Source organism: Semicossyphus pulcher, unplaced genomic scaffold, assembly GCF_022749685.1.
Source record: "Semicossyphus pulcher isolate SPU_LCO1_2020_fin unplaced genomic scaffold, fSemPul1.0.p SCAF_3, whole genome shotgun sequence".
In the NCBI taxonomy this organism is placed as follows: domain Eukaryota; kingdom Metazoa; phylum Chordata; class Actinopteri; order Labriformes; family Labridae; genus Semicossyphus; species Semicossyphus pulcher.
In genome coordinates, this window is record NW_027211704.1 from 16,371,186 (window position 1) to 16,394,822 (window position 23,637).

At 43.5% G+C, this 23,637-nt stretch overlaps 1 protein-coding gene across 1 annotated transcript in view; it reads left to right on the forward strand.

Annotated features, from left to right (window-relative positions):
* col7a1 (collagen, type VII, alpha 1) overlaps positions 1-23,637 on the forward strand; it is a 70,250-nt gene that overhangs the window by 40,990 nt on the left and 5,623 nt on the right. Inside the window, exons 76-114 of the mRNA XM_069677947.1 lie at positions 124-168; positions 293-409; positions 494-565; positions 702-746; positions 1,195-1,230; positions 3,536-3,571; positions 3,653-3,697; positions 3,799-3,831; positions 3,915-3,977; positions 4,108-4,143; positions 4,501-4,581; positions 4,709-4,777; positions 10,956-10,991; positions 11,405-11,464; positions 11,551-11,595; positions 11,673-11,708; positions 13,438-13,473; positions 13,557-13,616; positions 13,698-13,823; positions 13,910-13,981; positions 14,127-14,162; positions 14,253-14,312; positions 14,422-14,466; positions 14,793-14,828; positions 14,978-15,013; positions 15,439-15,495; positions 15,610-15,681; positions 16,644-16,715; positions 16,829-16,864; positions 16,963-17,043; positions 19,096-19,149; positions 19,335-19,388; positions 19,498-19,560; positions 19,636-19,698; positions 20,232-20,348; positions 21,220-21,297; positions 21,600-21,653; positions 21,775-21,823; positions 22,041-22,049. Of these exons, the coding sequence (XP_069534048.1) occupies positions 124-168; positions 293-409; positions 494-565; positions 702-746; positions 1,195-1,230; positions 3,536-3,571; positions 3,653-3,697; positions 3,799-3,831; positions 3,915-3,977; positions 4,108-4,143; positions 4,501-4,581; positions 4,709-4,777; positions 10,956-10,991; positions 11,405-11,464; positions 11,551-11,595; positions 11,673-11,708; positions 13,438-13,473; positions 13,557-13,616; positions 13,698-13,823; positions 13,910-13,981; positions 14,127-14,162; positions 14,253-14,312; positions 14,422-14,466; positions 14,793-14,828; positions 14,978-15,013; positions 15,439-15,495; positions 15,610-15,681; positions 16,644-16,715; positions 16,829-16,864; positions 16,963-17,043; positions 19,096-19,149; positions 19,335-19,388; positions 19,498-19,560; positions 19,636-19,698; positions 20,232-20,348; positions 21,220-21,297; positions 21,600-21,653; positions 21,775-21,823; positions 22,041-22,049 (2,221 nt within the window). The remainder of the gene's footprint in view (positions 1-123; positions 169-292; positions 410-493; positions 566-701; positions 747-1,194; positions 1,231-3,535; positions 3,572-3,652; positions 3,698-3,798; positions 3,832-3,914; positions 3,978-4,107; positions 4,144-4,500; positions 4,582-4,708; positions 4,778-10,955; positions 10,992-11,404; positions 11,465-11,550; positions 11,596-11,672; positions 11,709-13,437; positions 13,474-13,556; positions 13,617-13,697; positions 13,824-13,909; positions 13,982-14,126; positions 14,163-14,252; positions 14,313-14,421; positions 14,467-14,792; positions 14,829-14,977; positions 15,014-15,438; positions 15,496-15,609; positions 15,682-16,643; positions 16,716-16,828; positions 16,865-16,962; positions 17,044-19,095; positions 19,150-19,334; positions 19,389-19,497; positions 19,561-19,635; positions 19,699-20,231; positions 20,349-21,219; positions 21,298-21,599; positions 21,654-21,774; positions 21,824-22,040; positions 22,050-23,637) is intronic.

Sequence of the window (23,637 nt, forward strand, 5' to 3'; positions counted from 1 at the left end):
TCGTACCGTACTGTACCGTATGGTATCGTACTGTATGGTATCGTTTTGTTTCGTATCATGTTGGAAATTCATGTTTAATTGAATCACTTCCTCACTGAACTGAGAGTGTCTTCCTTTTTTCAGGGTAGAATCGGGCAAGCAGGACCGGTCGGCCCACCGGGTCAAAAGGTGAAATCCTTTGCATTCTTTATATTCATATACTGTATCAAAAGGGAGCCCATATTTTGTAGATTAACATACACAGTACATTAAATTGAGTTCAGTTAAGCATATCTGTTTGCATGTACTCTAGGGAGCGTCTGCTGACTCCGTACTGACTGGTACACCTGGAGTCCGAGGCCCTCCAGGACTTGTAGGCCCGAAGGGAGAGCCTGGTGCTGCAGGACCAACAGGACCTAAAGGAGACCGGGTAAGATGTCAGTATAAGAAAGTCACATGTTGATAACATATGTCTGGTTATATGTCACGCTAATAAGCTTCTCGTGTCTGACAGGGGTTTGCAGGATCTCGAGGTGATAAAGGGGAAAGAGGAGAGTCTGGAGAGAGAGGGCGCGATGGCTCGCAGGTAATCTAGAGTTAAATATTGTAATAATTACAAAATAATAAGGGATGGAAATCAGATTAAGATCTTACTGGAGTTACCACGCTCTTTATTGTTTTTACATTTGGTATTACAAACAAACTGTGGTTTGTCATCTCAGGGAACACCAGGAGAACCAGGGAAACCTGGTCTGGATGGGAAACCGGTAAGTGGGACGTACTGGTGAGCTAAAGTGAATTGACAGTATTGTGCTTGTTTAAATGTTTAAACATCGTAATGACTTTCTCGAATTAGAGAAGCTTGTGTTACTATTTAGTGAATATTTCCTTCTAAAGACATGGTAAGTGTGTTTATCTTCTCCTGAGAGTAACAATATGTTGTTTATTATATATAACTTAGAATGATTTGTTATTACTTATTTGTCTTTTTTATTTACAGTTTTATGTGATGTTAAAGTTGCATCAGAGAAGGTTTCATCTTTTCTGTCATCAAACTATTTCCAGTCGTCATTTAGAGCCCAAAGACACGTCTGTATCTGATATGTGCTGTGTCATGATTGCTGGTTGGAAGCAGGAATAAATGTAATGAGAGGAGAGGAGAGACGTTTAGCACTTCCTCACATATCTGTTTTCCTTCCCTCCATGTTGGAGCAGGGCCCGACAGGGCCTGCTGCCCCTCGAGGCCAACCAGTGAGTAACCCAGCACAGGGGCCTTCTCCCAGGCTTGATCTTCAGAGCAAACCACTGGGTTGGCTGCGAGCACTAATGATGGAGCTCTCTTTTCCCCCTTTTGGGCCGAGGCTTCATAGATCCTTAGACAGTAACCTTTTGCAGCTGTGCGGCTTAAAAACTCACTCCCTAACATCCTCCCTCTCCTCATATGTGCCTTATCTCTGTCCATTTCCTTTTCTGTGTCCTTTCAACACTTTTCTCCTCCCCCCTGTCACCCCCCACCCTCCTGTCTTCCACCTTCCTCTGTCTTTCATCCTCTCCAGGGCATGCCTGGGTTCCCAGGAGTTCTAGGCAGACCGGTAGGTTCTTTGCTGCTGGCTGGCAAGCTTGAGCTGTGGATATGGGAGGGGGGGGGACCTTGTGGTATTAGATACAAAAAGAGGGAGGGGGTAGATAGTTAGATGTATCAGCATTTAACAACAGGAGACTACAAGAACCTGTCATTAGGATGCACACCCCGTCACGTACCTCCCAGGCAAATGTCACAACTGTAATCCTAATTCATTTGTATTGGAAACATCCTTCTGGGAGCGGGAGTCCGGGATAAAAGTCAAAACCTTGATCTGTTCGTCATGTAACATTTATAAAGACCATCTATCCCCACAGAATACGTTTCCAACTCAAGATTTGAGTTTTGAAGTAGAATTCTGAGCGTAAAACACCACACATTTGTTGGAGGAGATGAAAGGAAGTCAGCTGACGTCCCGAGCCGAAGCCCCCGTCAGGATCCAGCGTACAAAAGGAGGGGGGGAATATTAAATTGGGTGCACTCCAAAAAGTTCTCTGTTGTCGATCCGCTCGATTCGCTTGAGTCTGCTTATCGTGCATGCAGCTGTGCCTGCTGTCTGTTGTGTGCTTATCCCTCTCACAGCACTGATTTTTCAGAGCTTATCATGTGAGTGTGTCTTTGACATTGTTGATTCTCTGTGTTTGTATTGTCATACCTGTTGTCATGAGTCAGATGTATGTATGTGTTTATACATGTGTGTCTCCTGGAGATACAATCACACGTCTGCGTTTCATGTATGTTACCTCCATGTTTTTGTCCAATACTGAAATAGTATAGATTTTTATGTGCCTTAGACATATTTATAATTAAATATGTGTCGTATGTGTGACTACTCGACTAGCTGGACGCTGTGACTTCTGGAGCTTTGACGTTGTGAGGTTGCTAGGCAGCCAGCTCCAGGAAGTCATAATAAATGACGAACACAAAATCAATCTTTTCAACCAACACGTGAAAAAGCTTTTAGAAAATGTCAAAATATTACATTACAATGTGGCTTGTGTGCTTGCTTCTGTTTAAACGTACTGTGAGGAGCTGTAGCTGGTTAAAACACATAATGCATTTAATACTCATGCGTCATATGAGCTACTAAAGTAAACCAGACCGTCAGGAAGAAGACTGACAATTTATGTATCGGAGTTTTAAATGCCTTTCACCGCAACAGTTCAGATTCAAGCGAAGGAGTTCAAGTATCTCGGGGTCTTGTTCACGAGTGAGGGTAAAATGGATTGTGAGACACAGTGCAGCATCCGCAGTAATGCAGGCGTTGTACCGGACCGTCGTGGTGAAGAGGGAGCTGAGCCGCAATGCGAAGCTCGCAATTTACCAGTTGATCTACGCTCCAACACTCACCTATGGTCACAAGCTTTGGGTAGTGACCGAAAGAATGATCGCGAATACAAGCGGCTTAAATTAGTGTCTTTCACAGGGTTTCTGGGCTACTCCTTCACATCAAAAGGAGCCAGTTTTGTTGGTTCGGCCATCTGATTAGAATTCTATCCTGGGCGCCTCCCTTTGGAGGTTTTCCGGGCATGTCCATCTGGGAGGAGACCCCGGGGTAGACCCAGAGCTCGCTGGAGGGATTATATATCCCCACCTGGCCTGGGAATGCCTCGGGATCCCCCAGGAGGGGCTGGAAAAGCTAGGGAGAGGGACGTCTGGGGTAACTTGCCTAGCCTGCTGCCGCTGCGACCTGACCACAGATAAGCGGAAGATAATGGATTGATGGATGTAGACCGAAAGTCTCGGTTTAAATTTTCCCTGGCAGAGTTTCATAGGAAGTAGAGAGCGTTAAAACGAAGCAATATGAGATATTTTGTCAGAGACAACACACACATGTACAGACAGGATCAGCAAAGAGATAAGAAGTACCACTTGACCACAGGGGGCGCCACATGCGATAAAAATAAAGTTGTAAGAGTTGCTTTAAAGACGTATTTTAAGAATGGAATATACTGACTTGTATTTTACTTCTAGGGAAACCCTGGAGAGCCCGGCGTAAGGGGACCAACTGTAAGTACAGCACGCATACACACATTCATAGACTCTTATGAATTGCAGCTGTTACATGTTGTTCTTATGCGTTTCAATCAGGGTCCCATGGGTCCTAACGGGCTTCCAGGTCCGGCAGGTGTGAAGGTGAGTTACATGAGCGGTGTGTTACATGTTCCCGCATGTTTACTGAGCTTCTTTTAGTCTGTTACTCGCTGGACAAAGTTTTAAAAGTGCGTTTTTCACAGGGTAATCAAGGAGAGGCGGGCGTGGGAGTCCAGGTAAAACCTCTCATCATTTTGGAACGATATCAAATTGATGTTCCAGGTTTATTGATATTGTGTGTTTTCCCTCCTTTCTGCAGGGTCCTCCGGGTGCCCAAGGGAGCACAGGTCTTCCGGGACCTCCAGGTCCTCCAGGAGCTGTTGTAAGTGTTCCCATAAATCACAGCTTCTCCTTAGGGAAAGGTGTTGATGTTTCCTCGTGATATTCACTCATATGTGTGTGTATAAAAATAATGTTCTCCCTCATAACACTGTATGTATTTCTCCCTGCAGGGTCCACAGGGTCCTCCAGGACTGTCCGGGCAGGTGGTGAGTATTCAGCCCTCATCCCGCTGCTGCTGCTGCCGCACTGCAGAGCGCAGCGAGGAAGCGTAACAATGAAGTAATGTTTTGAGCCTGAGGCGTTTTAGTTATAACTGAAAATAGGATGGTAATTAAATAAAGATGCCAAAACACGTGTACCTGGCTTTTGTTGATAAATGGCGGCTTCAGCTGTGTTTTGTGTTCGTAATTTGAAACCGCAGGGAACAGAACAACTGATTAGTTTTACCTTCAGCTGAAAAAAACGCAATCAACAACAAAAAATCAAATCATCTTTTCAAACGTAAATGTTTGAGATTAACTAAATATTATATTCTGTATGTTTAACTGTGTGCTGCTCCTCAGGGTGAAGCTGGTAAACCAGGAGTCCCTGGAAGAGACGGGGTGCCTGGCAAAGAAGGAATACCTGGATTATCAGGAAAGCAGGTGTGTGTGTGCGTTTGTCTCTATGTGCCAGTTTTTGTGTGACTGTAGTCGGTTGTGTACATGGCGTGTAGTCTGCAGTCACTGGGCTGTTGTTATCGATATCTTCATTGTGTAATTTGCTCCTCAGGGCATCGCTGGACCTCCAGGCCAGTCGGGTTTAAAGGGGGAGCAGGGAGACAGCGGTCCCCCGGGGAAGGTGAGAACATGCTGCATCTCCCGAGCCGCCACTGGCTAGACGGACGCTGGATGAAATTGCTTTTTTGCGCTTGCTTTTATTGGATGTGAACCCGGCTACAGAATGATTTGCTGCCTGAAGTAATAAAAAAAACACTTCTGTTGTGCTATTATAAGCTTCTCATCTGATGCGCAGCACTACGGCCGGTGATCTGAGTTTCCTTCAGGAGTCCTGACATTTGTAATAGAAACAGTGATATTACATATGAAAACAAACAGAGGGATCTAGTAGTCTCAGACTTGTGGACCCAACAAGATCCCCACAGGCTGTGTCTGTTTGTCCGCCTCGGGCCGGGGCTGCCTGTAAAAGTTTTCCACATACATTCCCTTGCTGTTTGTACACTTGTTAAAGCTGTCTGGGACTAAAACGGTTGCTGCTAGCTGTCTAGATAAACTCATATTTTAACCCTGATATCTCTGTAAGCTGTAGCAGTGTGCACCAGGAGGCTCGAGTGGGAGGAATATGACTAGGACTCTAAACAGCTTACAAAGAAAAACCTCAGAGTACAGACATTTAAACTCTGACTGTGTTGACGAGGGGGTCTGTCAGCAGACAGTGGATTCAAAACAGTAAAGTCAAGTAAAGTTACAGCAGATCATTGCGTGTCTGCTCATGTAGGCAGGGACGTGGATTTCAGGGAAGGCAAGTGTTCTAGTTTCTGTTTGTTGTACGCTTGTAGTCCAAGTAATATTGACCAATCACGTATCAGCAGGCTGTGGCGTATGCAGGAACAACAGTCCGTGTGGAGTGCAAAAGCAGGCAAAACGTAATGACATCCCGGCTCCCATCAGCGGCTATCTGACGATGATTTAGCTTCTTATTAATCTCTATGAACAGACATCTGCAGCAAGTTCAGCTAACAATCTGCTCGAGATCAGAAATTCAACTTGACACCGTTCAGCGTTTAGATTTCCCAATTCCCTCGAATGCATCAGAAATGATCCGACCTCCGTTCAACAAACGAGCATTTTAAAAGTAGTTTTAGACAAACCTGACAAAGCTTCATTTTTACTATTTACTAACCTGCATCATGATGTTGAAATTTCAGCAAACTTCAAGATATAATCTTGAAGATTTTCATTTAAATAAATGACTGTTAAGTCACTATCTATCGCCGAATGAGGTAACACAACGGTGATTGAGCCTATGGCCCACTGATGAAAGCCTTTGCATTTGCAGTATATAGTATTATTATGGACTAGATGTCTGGTGCGAAAAATCAGCGGCGCCCAGTTAGTAACGCATTTTTGATCACCCAGCAGTGGTTGGTCTGCCAGAGAGGGTAGGCGGAGCTAAGCGGCTGCTTTTCCGGTCTCTGCAAGTGTTGTGAGTAAACAGTAATCTACTATGGCTGAACAAACAAAGAAAAGATCGATGACTACAGATACAACTTCAACAATAAGTGAAAATCCAAAGAAAAAGAAACAAATTCGACGCTCAGATGAAGGAAAACAGTCTAAAAAGGAAAGCGACCGTCAGCCAGGAAAATCAAGAGTTACAACCGTGACAGAGAGAGCCAACCGTAGACGTCTGATTTTCTGGGACGTGTAACCCCACAATTGCAGTTTTATCGCCATAAGGTGCCACTAAATAGAACAAAACTGAGAACTTAAGATTATATATTTAAGACCCGTTAATTAAAGTAAATCACAAGAAAAACTGGTTCTTTTTCGGGTTCATACCGCTGTACTTAGCCAGAGTGAAACCTCTGTGTAACTGACTATTTACAGTAAAGCTGAGACTGGCCAGAAACAGATGAACGGGCGCTTCTCCGGGGGATTTAATGAACTAAGAAATTACGGCATTTATTGTGCAGATATACACACGCTCGCTTGTCAAGTTGCTAAGTGGACTGTAAACAATGCAGCACATGGAAAAGGCTGGAGATTGCTAACATGCCCAACATGTCCACCGTTGTCCCCAGAGGTTAAATCCTCCTCAGACTACAGCTTATAAATGTTTAGGTTGCGCTCTGTTGCAACACGGCTACATCTCCTGTCTGGGCTTTTGAGGGTGAACATTGATCTTTCATGTCTCTCAATGTCTATACTCGACAGAAACATTTCCCCAAAAGACACTCTCGAGTAAAATCTAACACACTCCTCTCAGTCAGTGACCTACCTACTGTAGTATTGGATTCCCAGCCTAAACATCCCCTGCCATTTGGTGAGTATTTTGCGCAGGGATTAGGCAGCAAAACAAGAAATTCATCTTCCTCTTTTCCAATCTGCCTCAGAGGGATTTGTCCGTTATCCGACTGTTATTGATTGACATTCAAAGAACAAATACTCTGGCACATGTTGACCCAGTAAAATGAGTTTTCACATGTCAGAAACATATTTAGTCTGCCAGTGCTTGTGTCCACACTCCCAATCACACACAGGCTTATTTAATCTGGTGCAGTGCAGCCCTGGAGATCTTTTTGCAGAATTCTAGTTAAATGGGAGGAAAACCCTGTGGAGGCTTGTGTGGTGCCTCCAATACTAAAAATAACCAGCCATGGATGTGAATTTCAGCTAAATCCTTGCATAGTTTTATGGAAAATTGCCTCAAGTGTTTAATTAAAAACTGAAGCAGCCTGTCAGTTTGCAAGTGGCAAAAGCTTGTCTGGACTGAACTGCATCAATTCATACACCGATCAGCCACAACATTATGACCACTGACAGGTCAACGGACTAACATTGATTAACTCGTTACAATGGCACCTGTCAGTGGGTGGGATATGTCGGGAGGCAAGTGAACATTTTGTCCTCGATGTTGATGTGTTGGAAGCAGGATAAATGGGCAAGCATGAGGATGTGAGCGACTTTGACCGGGGCCAAATTGTGATGGCACGACGACTGGGTCATAACATCTCCAGTACTGCAGCTGTTGTGGGGTGTTCCCGGTCTGCAGAGGTCAGTGCCGACCAAAAGTGGTCCAAGAAGGGAAAACCAGTGAACCGGCGACAGGGTCATTGACGCTGGTTCTGATAGAAATGTGTGAGAACACACAGAGCATCACAGTTTGTTGTGTATGGGGCTGCGTAGGCGCAGACTGGTCAGGGTGCCCATGCTGACCCCAGTCCACTGCTGAAAACACCTACAATCGGTATGTGAGTATCAGAACTGGACCACGGAGCAGTGGAAGAAGGTGGCCTGGTCTGATGAATCACGTTTTCTTTTACATCATGTGGACGGCTTAGTGCATGTGCGCCGCTTACCTGGGGAATACATGGCACCAGGATGCACTCTGGGAAGCAGGCAAGCCGGCTGAGGCATTGTGATGCTTTGGGTAATGTTCTGCTGGGAAACCTCGGGTCCTGCCTTCATGTGGATGTTACTTTGACACGTACCACCTACCTAAACATTGTTGCAGACCAAGTACACCCCTTCATAGAAACAATATTCCCTAATGGAAGTGGCCTCTTTCAGCCCTGCCACACTGCCAACATGGTTCAGGAATGGCTTGAAGAACACGACGAGTTCAAGGTGTGGACTTGGCCTCCAAACTCCCCAGATCTCGATCTGTGGGATGTGCTGGACAAACAAGTCCCACGGAGGCCCCACCTCGCAACTTTCAGGACTTAAAGGATCTGCTGCTAACGTATTGGCGCCAGACACCTCAGCACACCTTCAGAGGTCTAGTGGAGTCCATGCCTTGACGGGTCAGAGCTCTTTTGGTGGCAAAAGGCCCCCCCCTTTTTCCCCCCTACACAATATTCTTGACCCTTGCATGATGCTGTTGTAGTTGAAGATTTGTTTAGCATCGACTCACATGGACTGAGCGACTCCTTAAAATTTCAAACTAGTCGGCTGCCAAAATGATTTACGATTTAGTTACGTGAACTCCAGATGAAGTCCCATGTCCGTTCAAATGTGAGTTGTTCGCATTGCACCACTAACACTGAATTATTATTTCCTGCCAGTGACTGCAGACATGTGTTAATAGAGATTGGCTGTGGTTGGCAGTGTCTGTGCCAATTCTGCCAATGAGGATCTCAATTTCAGCTCAGTGAGACTGAAAATGACAGACAAGGTTGCATACATACACAACTTCCTCTATGCAAATCCAGCCTCAACACCAGCCAGGCTAATCTCATCATATAAACCTGTATCAAACTGATGCCCCTGACCTTATCTTGTTAAATGATATGCACTGTATCACTTTTTCCGCTGTTGCTGCCGGTGCAACACATTCCCTCTCTTGTCCGAGCCAGTAGAAATTAAACTTTTTGGCCTGCAGCGCAGCTTTTTGTTATGCAGCTCTTGGATACATGAGGTGTGCTGCCAGATTTCATAATGATGTGAAGTAGCACACACATTTAGCAGCTGCTTAATCTCCACTGCAGTGTTTTTGAAGCTTTATGATTGGAATTCAGCGACTAGCTTGTACAGATGTTGGACAGCTGCTTTACAGATGAAGGGTCAAGTGTTTAGCAGCGTGTAGAAACGCTCGAGCTGTTCGGTTAAGCAGCCAAAGGACGTCTATTACCTTTTATTATCATCAACTTTACTTTGGTTATTATAATTGGTTTTTAAACAGATTTCTCATACCTATTTATTGATTCCAGTCATGTTTCTTCATCCAATCTCTTCTCTTTTTGACAATGTTTGCTTATAAAACTTGATTAAAGTCCTCTGCAAGAGGCTGAATCGGATGTTTCACAGTTTGTATGGCAGCAGGGAGCTGTTGTCATGCTACACCAGAGGAGCTCATTTGTGACATGATGCTTTTTTCTTTACCATATATATATACATATTATTAAAGGGGGGGTATTATGCTAATTTCAAGCTTCATATTTCCCTCTGTGATACCTGTCGAGTAGCTTAGCATAATTTACAGTTAAAAAAACTCATTTTTCTCACACTGGTGCTCTGTGCTGGCACTCATACAGCCTCTGCCTGAAACGACTCAGTCAGCTCTGTCCCTTTAAGAACCCCGTCCCTACAAGCCCGCTTTCTTCTGATTGGCCAGCTCTTCGAAGCCTGCTGAGGCTGCACTTTATGACGTCACAAAGTGCAGCGTGTAGAAAAAGCTCTGTGAAACCTGGCGTTCACAGCCGCCTGCAGACTGAGCTGAGAAGCCTGGGGATTACTCCAACATACTACTACCTACAGATTTGAAACTTCACCCACGTTTAGTCTGAACATCCAACATTGTAACATTATATATATGTCTTAAAATGTGAAACAGCATCATACCATCTCTTTAAGAATGTTTGTTCTAATATAATATAGTAACATCAGAAAGAGGAGCGTGATATGTAGCAAAGGTCTCTGGCTAGAATCAAATCAGCGATGTTGCAGTCATGTCCACCAGACAAACTGTCCTGTTGTTGTTTTTAAAGACTCAGTTAGTGCAGCTTCTCTGCTGGTAAAAAGTGTCTGGAGTGAAAGACAAAAACATGGAGCTCACAGCACGCCAGGTACTCTGTATTCGCTGCCTCTCCTGCTGTTTGTTATCTTGACCTGAATGGTGACGAGTGTCTCGGACGGCTCCCTCGCTGTTGAATGCCTCGGGTTCAGCACCTCGGACAGAGCCGCGCTGACACTGTCAGTGAGTTCACTGGTTTGATAAATAACCAGTAAACACTTGTCCATCTGCTCGGCTGCTCTACCATTTGTTCACACACAGAAAACAAAGAGTAAGTCACATTACATTTCCAGCACCGAGGCTGCAGTGGACTTTGATAAGAGACCTGTTTGTTTTTTGTCACAGACTTTAAGAGGTTTCACTTTAGTCTATTTCAGCGTTCTTTACCAAAAAACTAAAACAGTGTCGGTCACAAAGGAACTCCTGGGCGACGACATTAGCAAACTGTTCCTTGAATTAGCTGTGTAGTTTTTTTTCAGTATTAGCAAGCCCACTTAAACGGAAGTAAAGGAATACATAGAGTTTTGTGTCTTCGGGTTATTCCATGATGTTTTCCGGCAGGCATGTTCAGGCGGGTGTAGTACTATGATCAAGCAATCTGTCCTATTAAAAGACACTAAGGCTCTTAACCTTTAACAGCTGAAAAAGCTAATGGCAGGGCCGGCATGGTGCTTCAATACCAAGGCTTTTAAGTACACATTTACGTCTATTCATGAACAAGAGCCCATAGTACGCCACACAGGTAATTACTATTATTTCCTCCCATTTTTCTTTGCTCTTACAGGCTGTGGCTGGACCCCCCGGACCTAAAGGAGAGCGGGTGAGTCACTGTCATTAACATCCAACTGGCTGCGTAAACCTTTTTTTATACCTTTTATATGGTGACAGCAGAGGCATTATGTTTCAGGTGCTATACCCACGTCCGACCTGCTCTTTTTAGCACAATACATCAAGATCATTGGAGAGAATTTCTTTAAATTACACATGAAAATAAACCTGGATTTAAGGAAGAACTGATCTGATTTTGGTGGTTGAAGGTTAAAGGTCAAGGTCACAAGCCATCCATGATCAATTAATGGACCATCTCCCCTCTCTCTGCCCCTCGTGCACTTGACTGTAGATGTATAGAGGACTCTGTTGAAGCCTTGTCTGGAAATAAGAGACTACTACATGATATAAGATGAAGCGGAACAAAGTAGCTGAATGCATCTGACTTAATTTTGTTTGCTGCAGGGTCTCTCTGGTCAAACACTGCCCGGCATCACCGGAGAGAGAGGCCTACCTGGAGAAAAAGTGAGTCTGACCAAACCACACTGTCAGGTGTAGAGTGTTAACAGCGTTTCTTTTATTCAAACTGAATGATTTATGGCGTCTTTCAGGGCGTCAGGGGAGACAAAGGTGCTGCTGGCATCAAAGGAGAGAGGGTGAGTACCGTCACGCTGCAGAGGCACAAACTGTATATGTTAACATGTTGGAAACATGTGATCTGTTTTTGTTCCAGGGAGTGGATGGTGAATCAGGAGAGCCTGGTGAAGATGTAAGTGTTCCTTTCTTTCACATGTTATTGTACTGAACGTTTGTTTGTGTTCATACTGTATATCTTCACACGCAAGACTTTAATGCAATCATCTTTCTATCATGGTGATTTGACGCCACTATAACAATAGCGTCAGTATTGTGTAATTTAAAATTCAATCTAGTTGGATTTGATGGTTGAAGAGAACAGATGGCTGCTAATTGTACAGCAGATTTTAACTGTGTGAAAAGAAAGTGAATTAAATCCCCGTGGCTTGTATTTGAACAATTTAAAACTATTGTTAAACAATTATTTAACCAATGTGTACTTTGAATTAAAGCTCCTGTGAGGAGTTTTTAGCTGCATATGAAACAGACTGAAATTAATTCCGATGCCTCTATATGAGCTACAAAAGTAAACCAGACCATCAGCAACAAGACTGATTATTTCTATATAGTTATTTTTAATGCCTGAAACCGCTGGTGGGGCAGACGGAGCGATTAACGCTGCCTTTGTTTACATTTCCAGGGCAAACATTTAAAGTGAGTGACACATATGACATGATTTTTGTTAAAATAAAACACCACTTAAGCATGTACCGGACAAAATCAGAGAAGAGACAAGAGGTACAGTTTTGTCCACAGGGGGCGCCAAAATCAACACAAACTGAAAGTTCCTCGCAGGAGCTTCAAGTACTTGGTTTAGTTACTTTTTCATAAGCTTGATAAAACACCACATTAAGCTTGTTGCTCCTGACAGGTGTCATTTACGCCCTTGATAAACAGTACTTTGGGAGCTCAGTAATGCTGCTAGCTCTATAACAGGTCTATAAATATTGTTCTAACTTTATTTAAGTTTTTTTCTGGAAATAAGTTCAGTAAAAAAAATCTTAGGATTCAGTAAGATTAGTTTTGAAATAATCTTAAATATATTATTATTAATAATAATAATAATAATACATTTTATTTGTATAGCACTTTCAAAGGTACTCAAAGGCACTTTACGTGATAAAGGAGGATAACAAATAAACAGTGTAAAGCAGTCACAGTGACATTTATATGTATATCAAAGTAAACAGTTACAACTCTATCACTCTCTATTGAATGGGGAGCCAGTGGAGGCTTTGAGGGACTGAGGTGACGTGATCTATGATTATGACTTTTGCCTCTTCGCAGAAGAAATTGTTGAAATGAAGTTCCTCTCGTTCCAGCGCAGTTTTTTATATATAAGTCATCAAATGTGCAGCATGTTTTTGCTGGAGGACACGTGCAAATAGTCTCTTCAAATGGAGGTTTTACTCATCCACTTATGTCGACGTGGTCTTCTTAAAGTTCAGTCTGAATGGTATGACCTTCTGTTAACAGGAACTCTCATAAAATACATTTAAAAGGTAAAACAATATGTGTTTTGTTCCCTCACATTTTCAACCAGGATGCTTTTGTCAAGCTTTCTCTCAGCCAGTCCAATTATGTGATCTTACCTCAATCATCCCTCTTTCTGTAGCAGTGTGATTAAAGTCTGCAGACTTCCTATCTTAAAGTGTCAACTGTAATCTCCTGTGATGCCCAAGGTGTTGATTATTTGTCCTCCTTCAGGTTAATGTGACATCTTGACTGTAATGACAAACAAACGTGTCTTCACCAGAATAATGATGAAAGCCAAACAGATATTTGGGGAGCATAAAAAAGTTAGTCAAACTATTTAAACAAACTAAAACTGCACTTTTTCACACCCTCATTTTTGCTTGCAGGGGGCGAAGGGATCTTCTGGGCCAAAGGGAGACAAGGTGAGCTTTTGTCATATTTTTAATTAAGTAGCTTGAAATCAAACCCGACCCATGTGACAGTTGTGTTAAAACATGTGTTTCAGGGAGAGAAGGGCATCGGACTGGCAGGTCCTCCTGGCCGGGATGGGCCTCAGGGTTTAAAGGTGAGTAGCAGCTGGTACCTCTCTGGTCTGATCGTGAGATTTCGCTGATGTGCCACGGGTCAAAATCTAACTTTAATTCAGGGAGATTCGGGCCTTCCTGGGCCAGCTGGTCCTCCTGGGCTGCAGGGGAAGCCAGGCGGTGCCGGGCAGCCTGGCCCAAGAGGAGAGGGTGGACAGCCAGGACCTCCTGGACCACTGGGGGAGAGGGTAGGTGGAGCTGCTGATCACAGATATGTTTTAGTCTCTTTATCTGTGGTGTTTCTTTTTTTTTAATACTGAGGTCTCGTTTTCAGGGTCTCCAAGGATTTGCAGGTCGAGTCGGCAATGTGGGACCACCTGGTCCTCCTGGACCTCTCGGACAGGCTGTGAGTGTTGATGCTGTTTGTGTCTCTGGTAGTTGGGTTCAGATAAAAGCAGCCATATTTACTCCTGCTTAATTATGATGTTGGGATTTGTAGTATTTTAAAAGTGGACTGGGCCGTAACAAGTGTGATCTTTGATTTGTTTCAGGGCACGCCCGGTACCAACGGGGTCAAAGGGGACAAGGTGACTATCCCATTTGACACATATGTCTTTCTCTCTGCTTAAATGTTAATGAGCTCGTTTGAAGGGTGTCCATATTATTTCTGTTGCCAGGGGGAAGTTGGCGTTGGGGTCCCCGGTCCCAGAGGAGAGAGAGGAGACTCAGGCCCCAGAGTAAGACATCACTCTATCACCGAAATGTGACCTCATCTAAATTTGCCTCCAGGTGATCGACTCTAACACGGCTGTATGTGTGTGCCTTTCTCTGTCTGTTACGTCTCAGGGAGAGGAGGGTCGCGCTGGCTTGGATGGGGAAAGAGGACTGGCGGTAAACATAAAGTGCTCTTCTTTCATCCATTAGGCAGGAACACGATGTTCACGGACAGATTTCTCAATAAGGATCTTTGTCAGCTTAATTCACCAGGACGCCATCCGACGGACGCATAAAGAGAAGCTTCATTGTTTTTACAGAAGAGCTGTTCTTCACGGGGACTAAATGTATCTTAGATTATGAACTAATGATGTAATAGCCCTTGTTCCCTTTCATCGTGTTCAGGAGCCCATCATAATCAAGCAGTACATCCTGAGAGTCAGACGCACATACATATACGTATATAATGGAGCGTGGTGTCTGTGTCTTTGTGTGTTCATCAGGGTCCGTCGGGGCTTCGAGGAGCTCGAGGAGAGAAGGTGAACACATCCAGTCCTTTTACCATTTATATGTGGCATCACGCGGGCTTTTGTCCCCCCGGCGATGTGCTCATGTAAAGTAGTGAATTTAATTTACACGCCTCGATGAAATATTTTGCTTTCAATCTTTCTTTTTTTTTCTCTCACAGGGAGATGGCGGGCTGCATGGTGACAAAGGAGAGAAGGTGTGTGGGTATTGTAATGTTTAATAAGCGGCTCCCCATCTCTTTCCCTCCGTCTGCTGCTTGTTTATTTGTTTATGTTTATAAAAACAACAGGGGTACAAAATATGACGAAAATAAGAAAATTCATATTCTTTCATGAGATTAACTGGGAATTTATGAATACACACAATGTTGATAAGCTCTGTTACGATGTGTACTACACCCATGTTCAGTGGTTTCATACGGGCCTGTGTGAAAGTCCGGTTTTCAACCTTTATTCAACATAATCTCTTCCCTACACAAACTTTGTCGCCCTTTAAACCACTTCACCTGAGGCGGGCTGAAGCCAAACTTCCTCTAAAACCATCACAGGATGAAACATTGTGTGTTGATGTTCTGGCTGTCGGGTGAAGCCAGATGTTGAACATCTGTCCTGTCTCTCACAGGGGGACACCGTGCTGGTGGGAGGACCTGCTGGAGAAAAGGGCAACAAAGGAGAAACAGTCAGTGAATAACTGGATGTGCAAACTGTTCAATACAGTCAAACATCCACTTTGTGTTTGTGCAGTGTGTATGTGTTTGTGCTTGTTGTGGATTTCACTCTTGTTCCTTTTTAGGGTGACAGGGGACCCAAAGGTGTGCAGGGAGAAAAAGGGGTGAAGGGTCAAGAGGGACCGTCAGGGGAGCCGGTAAATTTGTTTACTCTTAGACAAGAGTTGTGACCGTTTTAATGCTGATACTGCACTAATGATCATGTTTGAGTCATGCTGTCTGTCCTCCATTTATCTTGTGAAGAAAACACCAGAAAATAGTGAAATATGCACATCTGTGTTTGACCAAATCCAAAGACAGTCAAATTTTACTGATAAAAACAAACAAAAAAAGCCACCAGATTAGCAGCGTTTGACACATGCAGGCTGAAATCACAGATTTTTTTAGGCACTTTTACTTGATAAGAATCATTCATGAAATTATTCTATTATTAAAAAACATATATTTATATTTGTCCACACATTTTTTGCTGAATTGAGAAGCTGTTTCAGATAGTTTGCCTTTTAAAAATATCAAATAACTGTAACACGTTACAACAAGATCCCATTTAAACAACATTCTGATACTGCTGTAACCTACGGAAGCCCTGAGCGGACATGCATCCTTACATTTTATGTACCACATTTTCCCGTGATAACGAGTTATTTCTGATCACTTTTTGAGATCTCAACTTATTTACCTCTTATCGATGCGGCACCACCACATCGTCACATGATCGTAACTGGTACCCCCAGAGATGCAAAGGCACAAATCAAACAAAGAGGCTTAACTTTCCTCATCAGTGCGGGCAATGGCAGCATGGCATGTCCTGGTCTGTAATATCAGTGACCAGCCTGTTGATTTGTTTTCTAGATCGTAAGAAAGTTATCACGAGAAAACCAGCTTTGTTATCTTGAGATAACGAGATAAAGAAGTCGAAATCTCAAGAAAACAACCGGAGATGACTCGTTATGACGGGAAAACGCAGTTAATAAAATGTATGGATGCATGTCCGCTAAGGGCTTCCATAGTAACCAATACCTGAAGATAAGATGTCACAGTATTGATACCACAAATGATCAATATACATATGTCTGTGTTTGTGTGTATTTGGTATCAGGGTCTGAGGGGGGAGCCGGGGGAAAGAGGATCCACTGGATTCACGGGCGCCCGTGGCCCCGGTGGACAGAAGGCGAGTGACACCGAGTGTGGACGATCATTGTGATTAAATCAGAGACAGACAGGAGACACAGCAGGTCATAATTTCACTGCTCTAATAACTGTGATTCTGTCTCCTGTCTGCAGGGAGAAGCCGGCCAGCCTGGAGTACCCGGTGAATCGGTCTGTGTTTTTTTTCAATGAATCAAATGCAGATTATTTGTGTGTGTTTTTTCTCTTTAATTGACAGGAGGAGGGATGATTTTTGTTTTGTCTTTCAGGGTTTACCAGGAAAAGACGGGCTGCTGGGGCATAAGGGGGACAAGGGAGAGTTCGGTATTGTTGGAATGAGAGGAATCAAGGTATTGTCATTGTTCACGTGTCGGCAGGAGACAGATGTTGGTTTGTTCTGTGCGGTTTCAACCTTGAAGCTTCGTTCAGGCGTCGGTGCTGACTGTCACAACTGGATAATAGCGTAAAGTGAATGTGATTGAAGTGAATTAAAACTAATTCTGTTAGAAATATTCATGCAGAATATTTGCTTTCACTGAAATTGTGATGATTCCCACCTGAAAATTGGTGTTTGCACAGCCTGAAAGATGTTCTCTTTCACTTCATTTATTCATTTGAATTCAGTTTGATTCACTGAACCAATCAAAGGAGCGGGCGACGGTTCAGAGGTGGCAAGGTTTTTACTTTTATTATCATTATTTAATCAGGTAATGTCAGTGAATTTCTTGCAAGAGAGACCAGCAGGAGAAATAAGTAGAGAGAGAAGGCACGCAATAAATATAGCCTGTCTGACGCACACAAGCAAAACACGTCAGAAGCAATCAGACATCTCTGAGAAGGTCAAAGGTTAGATTAAAAAATAGGCAGGGGATGAGATATTAAAGGAATATTTCAACACTGGAAAAAATGCTTATTCAAATTTCCGAGGTACACCTCACGTAGCATAAAGACGGGAAAGTCTTTTATGATATGCTAATCTGCAGCCACAACCACTTTGTATGACCACTATATATGGTATATTTCCCAAACAATACAAATTAAATTCAGTCAATATTATTGCTTTTTTGTGAGTTAGATCAAGATTTACTCCAACGTTTCAGGGGCTTAACATGTTTCATGAAAATCGGTACAGTAGTTTTTCCCATAAGGGCCTGTGTCCACTAATGCTCACGACCTCAATTTCAATGTTTCTCACAGGCGCTTATTGTTACTGTTGCTCTGTATGCTTAATATTTGCTTTTATTCACGGAAATTTAACAAAGAGAACATAAAAACAAAGGAAAGGAATCGTGTCCTGGCATTAGCAGCAGCTCGATTCCTGGAAGTTTTATCCTACAAAAAACGATGGAGGATGAGCTTCTCCTCCGTCATTGTTGTTGACAAAGTTAATATCAGAAGTCCCGCCCCTTCTTGATTTTGATTAGTCATTGAGGGAGAAGTGACAGTGACGAGCGTGGCGGGGTTGAACTATTTTCAACTGAAAAAACAGCAGACGCAGAGGGCGTTTAGCGCTGAGAACACTGAAAACGCTGAACTGCATTGGTTTAACAATGTTACAATTTCATTCAGCAGACGTTTTTGTCCAAAGCGACGTCCATCTGAAAGTTAATGATCTATGCATTCATATCCGATGGTCGATGGTTTATTGATGAGTTTAGATATTGTGGTAGGCAGATTTTGTCGATTTAAACAACGCTAGGCTAGCTGCTTTCCTTCTTGCTTAGCTAAGCTAAACAACTGCTAGCTGTACCTTTCTTATCAACATGAGCATTTTTTCTGCCTTCTAATTTAGCCAAAATATTTCTTCTGAAGTTAATTTGTTCTGTTTATATGGTTGAACATAATAGAAGATTTAGTAGGATACCTTAATAAACAACAATGCTAGTTGTTTCAAAGTAGAACTAGCAGCATGAGAATACAGAGTATCTCAAGAGTCGAGTACAGAAAAGATGGCTGGTTGTTTGAAAGGATTTCTTGTGTGTGTGCCAGCTGTTAAAGATGATTCTCCGACTTTGTTATATCTTTTCATGGATTACTAGCCACCTTTTAGAGTCTCTAGATAAAGACTGGGTTGAGACTTCCTGTAGGTCCTACATGGTCAGTGTGTGCTTTGAAGATAATAACAGACAACATCACCACTCTGAGTCCTCTCCAGCTGTATTGTCACTTATCGTGCTTTTACTCGACATTTTCTTCTGAACATCTGTCATCGGGGAAAATTACAGTTCTGTGCGTTCATGTTCACCGTGTGTGTACAGTCAGTGCTCAGACACAGTGATTTAGTCTGAGTGGTGGGGGAGAGGACCGACTCAATGTCTGGACGGTTCGGTGCATTTTGTCCCTTTGTGACTCACAAGCACCTCCATGTGTGTCTGTCAGTGATGGACTTTATGTGTTTCCAGGGTGACCGAGGACCCAAGGGGGTTTGTGGAGGCGATGGACCCAAAGGACACAAGGTGGGATTGATGTTGGGATTTATGGAGAAGGAAGGGGAGAGAAGAATTTGTTCAGTGATATTTAACTGGGATATTGAAAGTGTGGGGTGTGAAATAATAGATACTTTTTTACCTAAACAAGCGTCTTTCTCTGTCCTGTGTGGTGAGTACTTGAAAATGTAATGAGTAAGAGTGTTTGTGTCCAGGGGGATTCTGGTACAAATGGACGATCAGGTCTACCAGGAAGGAAAGGTGAACAGGTATGACTAATATCTGAGGTGGAAAAACAGGCATCATCTCAACCACCGTATGTCTCTGGGCGTTTCTTTAAGACGTGCTGTTTATATGTCTGCTTTCTGTGTTGTGCAGGGGGAGCTGGGACCTTCTGGCGCCCCAGGAACGCCTGGGAAAGAAGGAATAGTTGGTCCCAAGGTATGTGCCCTACATATATATTTACTTTGTTAAAAAAAAAAGTGTCCAAATGCACACTTTTCTTTGTCTTCTCAGGGTGACCGCGGTTTTGACGGAGTTGCAGGGCCCAAAGGAACTCAGGGAGAGAAAGGTGAAAGGGTGAGTTACTAACATCTTAAAGAGGGGGTGTTATGCTGCTTCACATTTTAAGACGTATATATAATGTTACAATGTTGGATGTCCAGACTAAATGTGAGTGAAGTTTCAAATCTGTCGGTAAAAGTATGTTGGATCCCCAGGCTTCTCAGCTCAGTCTGCAGGCTGCTGTGAACATCAGGTTTCACACAGCTTTTTCTACACGCTGCATTTTGTGATGTCACAAAGTGCAGCCTCAGCAGGCTTCAGGGAACTGGCCAATCAGAAGAAAGTGGGCTTGTAGGGGCGGGTTTTGTTAAAGGGACAGAGCTGACTGAGTCGTTTCAGGCAGAGGCTGTATGAGGGTAATGCTAATGCTAAGCTACTCGACAGGGAGTGAAATATGAAGCTTGAAATTAGCACTATACCCCCCTTTAAACTTCTGCAGTAGAATGTGTGCATACAGCTCTTAAAGTGTAATTTCGTTGTATGATCATCCTTCATGCTCTAAACTACAGGAAGTGATACATCACTAATGGTCTCTGTGCCTCATGCAGGGTCCTCCTGGTGTACCCGGTCCTCCTGGTCCAAGAGGAGTAGACGGGGCCTCGGGTCTGACTGGCACTCAGGGACCAGCTGGTGCTAAAGGCCCAGAGGGGCTCCAGGGACAGAAGGTGATAATCTTTACTTTGGCTGGAAGACGGTTAATTTGACACTTGGACCTCAGGGAGAAGAGAAGACGGGACAGGAAACAATGACGTTTCAACAGTCTCTTATTATTCAAGCTAAAAGGTGTAACATCAATTCTGACTGATGGTGAAGAAGTACAAGTAAAGTAATATCTCAGCAGTCAGGTGTTGGTGGCGTAGTGGCAACAAAAACTTTTATTTTGACAGTTTTGACGAACAATACAGTGCTTCTCCTCCGTCTCCTCCACCTGACTGCTTCTGCTCTTTGATTGCCGCGTATTGCTTCTTGATGCTCCGCGATGATTGACAGCTTGATGGGCCCGTGTCTGACTGGCTTGTCTGCTGGATCATCCAGTGCATAAAGAAAGCAGGTGACAGGAGAGCAGGGCCACGTCGAGTCTCTCTGATGGATGAACCTTTTCAAACTGAGACACACGTGATTCAAGTTCAGCGTTTCTCCTGAACAATATTTGCTTTAGTGCAAGTAGAAGACCCACATCGACGTAGCAATCAAAGTATACAATATTTTCAAAATAAAAGTCCTCATTCAGCATGTACAAGCAAATATTACCAAAGGCCTATATTCACAGGAGATGCTGAGATGTGCATTTAAATAAAGATGCATTATCACATGTATTCATTAACTCCATGCTGATACACAACATGTTTTATTTCCTGCAGTGTTGGTTCAAGACCAGATGTACCTGGACTGCACTGACAGTATAAAGATAGTCTTTATTTAAACTGAAACTAAGTGTGAGTTTAGTGAAACAGTGGCTGGGGGGCTGTTATTTTTGTTGTATGCTACATTTTTCCACTGCAGACCTGTTGTAATTGTGTTTTTCCTGTGCGTCAGGGAGAGAGAGGTCCAATTGGTCCCGCCATGGTGGGTCCACGCGGTATCCCAGGGATCCCGGGGGAGAGAGGAGAGCAGGTAAGTGTCTGCTGGTTGTTTTCTTGGCAAAGGAAAGGAAGAAGGTGGAAAAGTACTAGCCGGGTCCAGGATATTCTTCCCTCATTAAAAACATGGTTTGGACCACAAAGGGTGTAAAGGCTGATAAACCAATTCCACCCATTTTTTAAAGATCTTTCTGTATGAGTCACTCTTTCTGATTTAACCTTTCCCTTTGACTTTGCATTCAGTCCATGTGCAGCACCTGCTCCCAATCTAATGAATTAATGTGCTTGGAGCCTCTCTGTGGGTCGTATGTGTCCTGATACCTGTCCATGTTGCAGGGAGAGCTGGGCCCAGATGGAACCAAGGGAGACAGAGGGGAGCCAGGCATGACGGTCAGTGCTCGACGCGTACCTCGGGGCTCAATCTGAAGATGCTGACACAAAACGACAGTTGATATTACCGTCGGGATTTTAACTTTGTTTTGCTCCTCCTCCCCTTTTATTTTGAATCCAGGAGCATGAGGTCAGAGAGTACGTTCGCTCAGAGATGAGTCAGCACTGTGGTGAGTCTTTCATGCAGCTCGCATTGCTCATTTATAACTGAGTTGTCCCCAAGTTGAACTTTCAGATCACATGTGAGTCACAGCCTTTTAGCTTAACTCTATAAAGTGTAGGCCTCAGAGAACTACGGCGATGCAATCACTCCTTTTTAACTGACCTTTATTTTTCCCTCTCTTTCTGCTTCCTCCCGTCCTTCCTGTCCATCTGTCCGGTCCTCAGCGTGCGGAGGTGAGTGAGCCGCTCGGCTGCAGCAGGAGAGAGAGGGTTGGACAGACGGGGTGTGATTGAGCATGAGTCACATGGGTGTACTGTACCACATATGCTGCAGCAGAGTCTGTACTGAAAGCAGTCAGGCTCATATATTTTATATGTTATCTCTTTATGTGAAATGCTTCCATGCATATGCCCTCGATTAGCATTTATGTGTGGATTTATTTTGCATTAATATTTAACCTTGTCTACAAAAAATAGCTCTGTTTGCCGGCATTTACACCGACAAAGTCGCCAGGTTTTTCGCACTCACATTCACACACTGATAGCAAAGGCCTAAGTGCCAATCTCCACTCAGGTGAAATACATTCATACTCGATGGCTGTTCCCTCAGTTACAATTTGGGGTTCAGTGTCAGGCCCAAGGACAAATGACTGTAGGCCTATATAAAGATGGACGCATCTCCATCTACTCTAAAATTAAAGCCAAAATAGCCCCCGTGGCGGCCGTTGCCATCTTGCGATGGTGTCATGTCATTTGGAGCCAGAGCTGCACAGTAGAGATCGGCAGGTAGAGCCACCACAGCCACTTCCGCGAACCAAAACACACACTTAACTTAATGAAATAAACAGAAAGATCCCACACGTTGGTGTATTTAACAGCAGAACAGCTTCTTGTGTTGGTCTGAAGCAGACGTTCACAGATATGGAAACTTCAACGACTGTAGTGATTGTTTTAGTTACGTCTCCTCTCGCCGTTCCTCCTCTACTCTGCTAATCCAGAACAGATCGTCTGCAGGAGCTGTCAATCATCCTTTTTACAGCATCAAATAACTAATTAAAACTTGTCCGAAAAATTAACTCTTGGACGTAAATCAGCATTATAAGAACTAACTATAATGACAGAAACCATGTTTGACAAACATTTATTTGCCGTGTGTTTTGATTTTATAGTTTGACTCATGTCCCATCTGTTAACATGGAGGAGGCGGGCTTTATGACCTATACTGCAGCCAGTCAGCAGGGGGCGATAGAGAGGGTTTGGCTTCACTTTTAGGGAGCTGTCATGTCGTCAATCTTTTTATACAGTCTATACCAAAGACACTTTCGACATGTGACTCTAGCAGTCAGGGATCGAACCCCCAACCTTCCAATTGAGAGACGACCGACTCTACCACTGCCCACTGCCTCCTGCCGCCTCACATACACAAAACACATTACGGATTATATGAAATATTTCAAAATAAAATGAATGAAAAGACAATTAGTGTAAAAAACTTGTAATCAAATTAGAACTAATGTGTTTTTCTGAGCCGTTAATCAAAGCAGGACTTCCTCTGCGTCGCGAAGCAGCAGCTGTGGTGGCATAAGATGAGTGATGTGAGGCAGGCTGTTAATAAATATGCAGCATTAATGAAAAGCATTTTACACATGTATATTTATCATTATCTTAAAGATGATCCATGTGTTTCATACATTAGTCGGGGATGTTTTGAGTCTGTGAATCAGTGCTGATTTAACGAGTCAAAACGGTTTGACTCGGGTGCGACACAAGTCGATAAAGCAGCGGCTTGAGTCCTTAAAGGATTACAGGCAGTTTTTGGAGG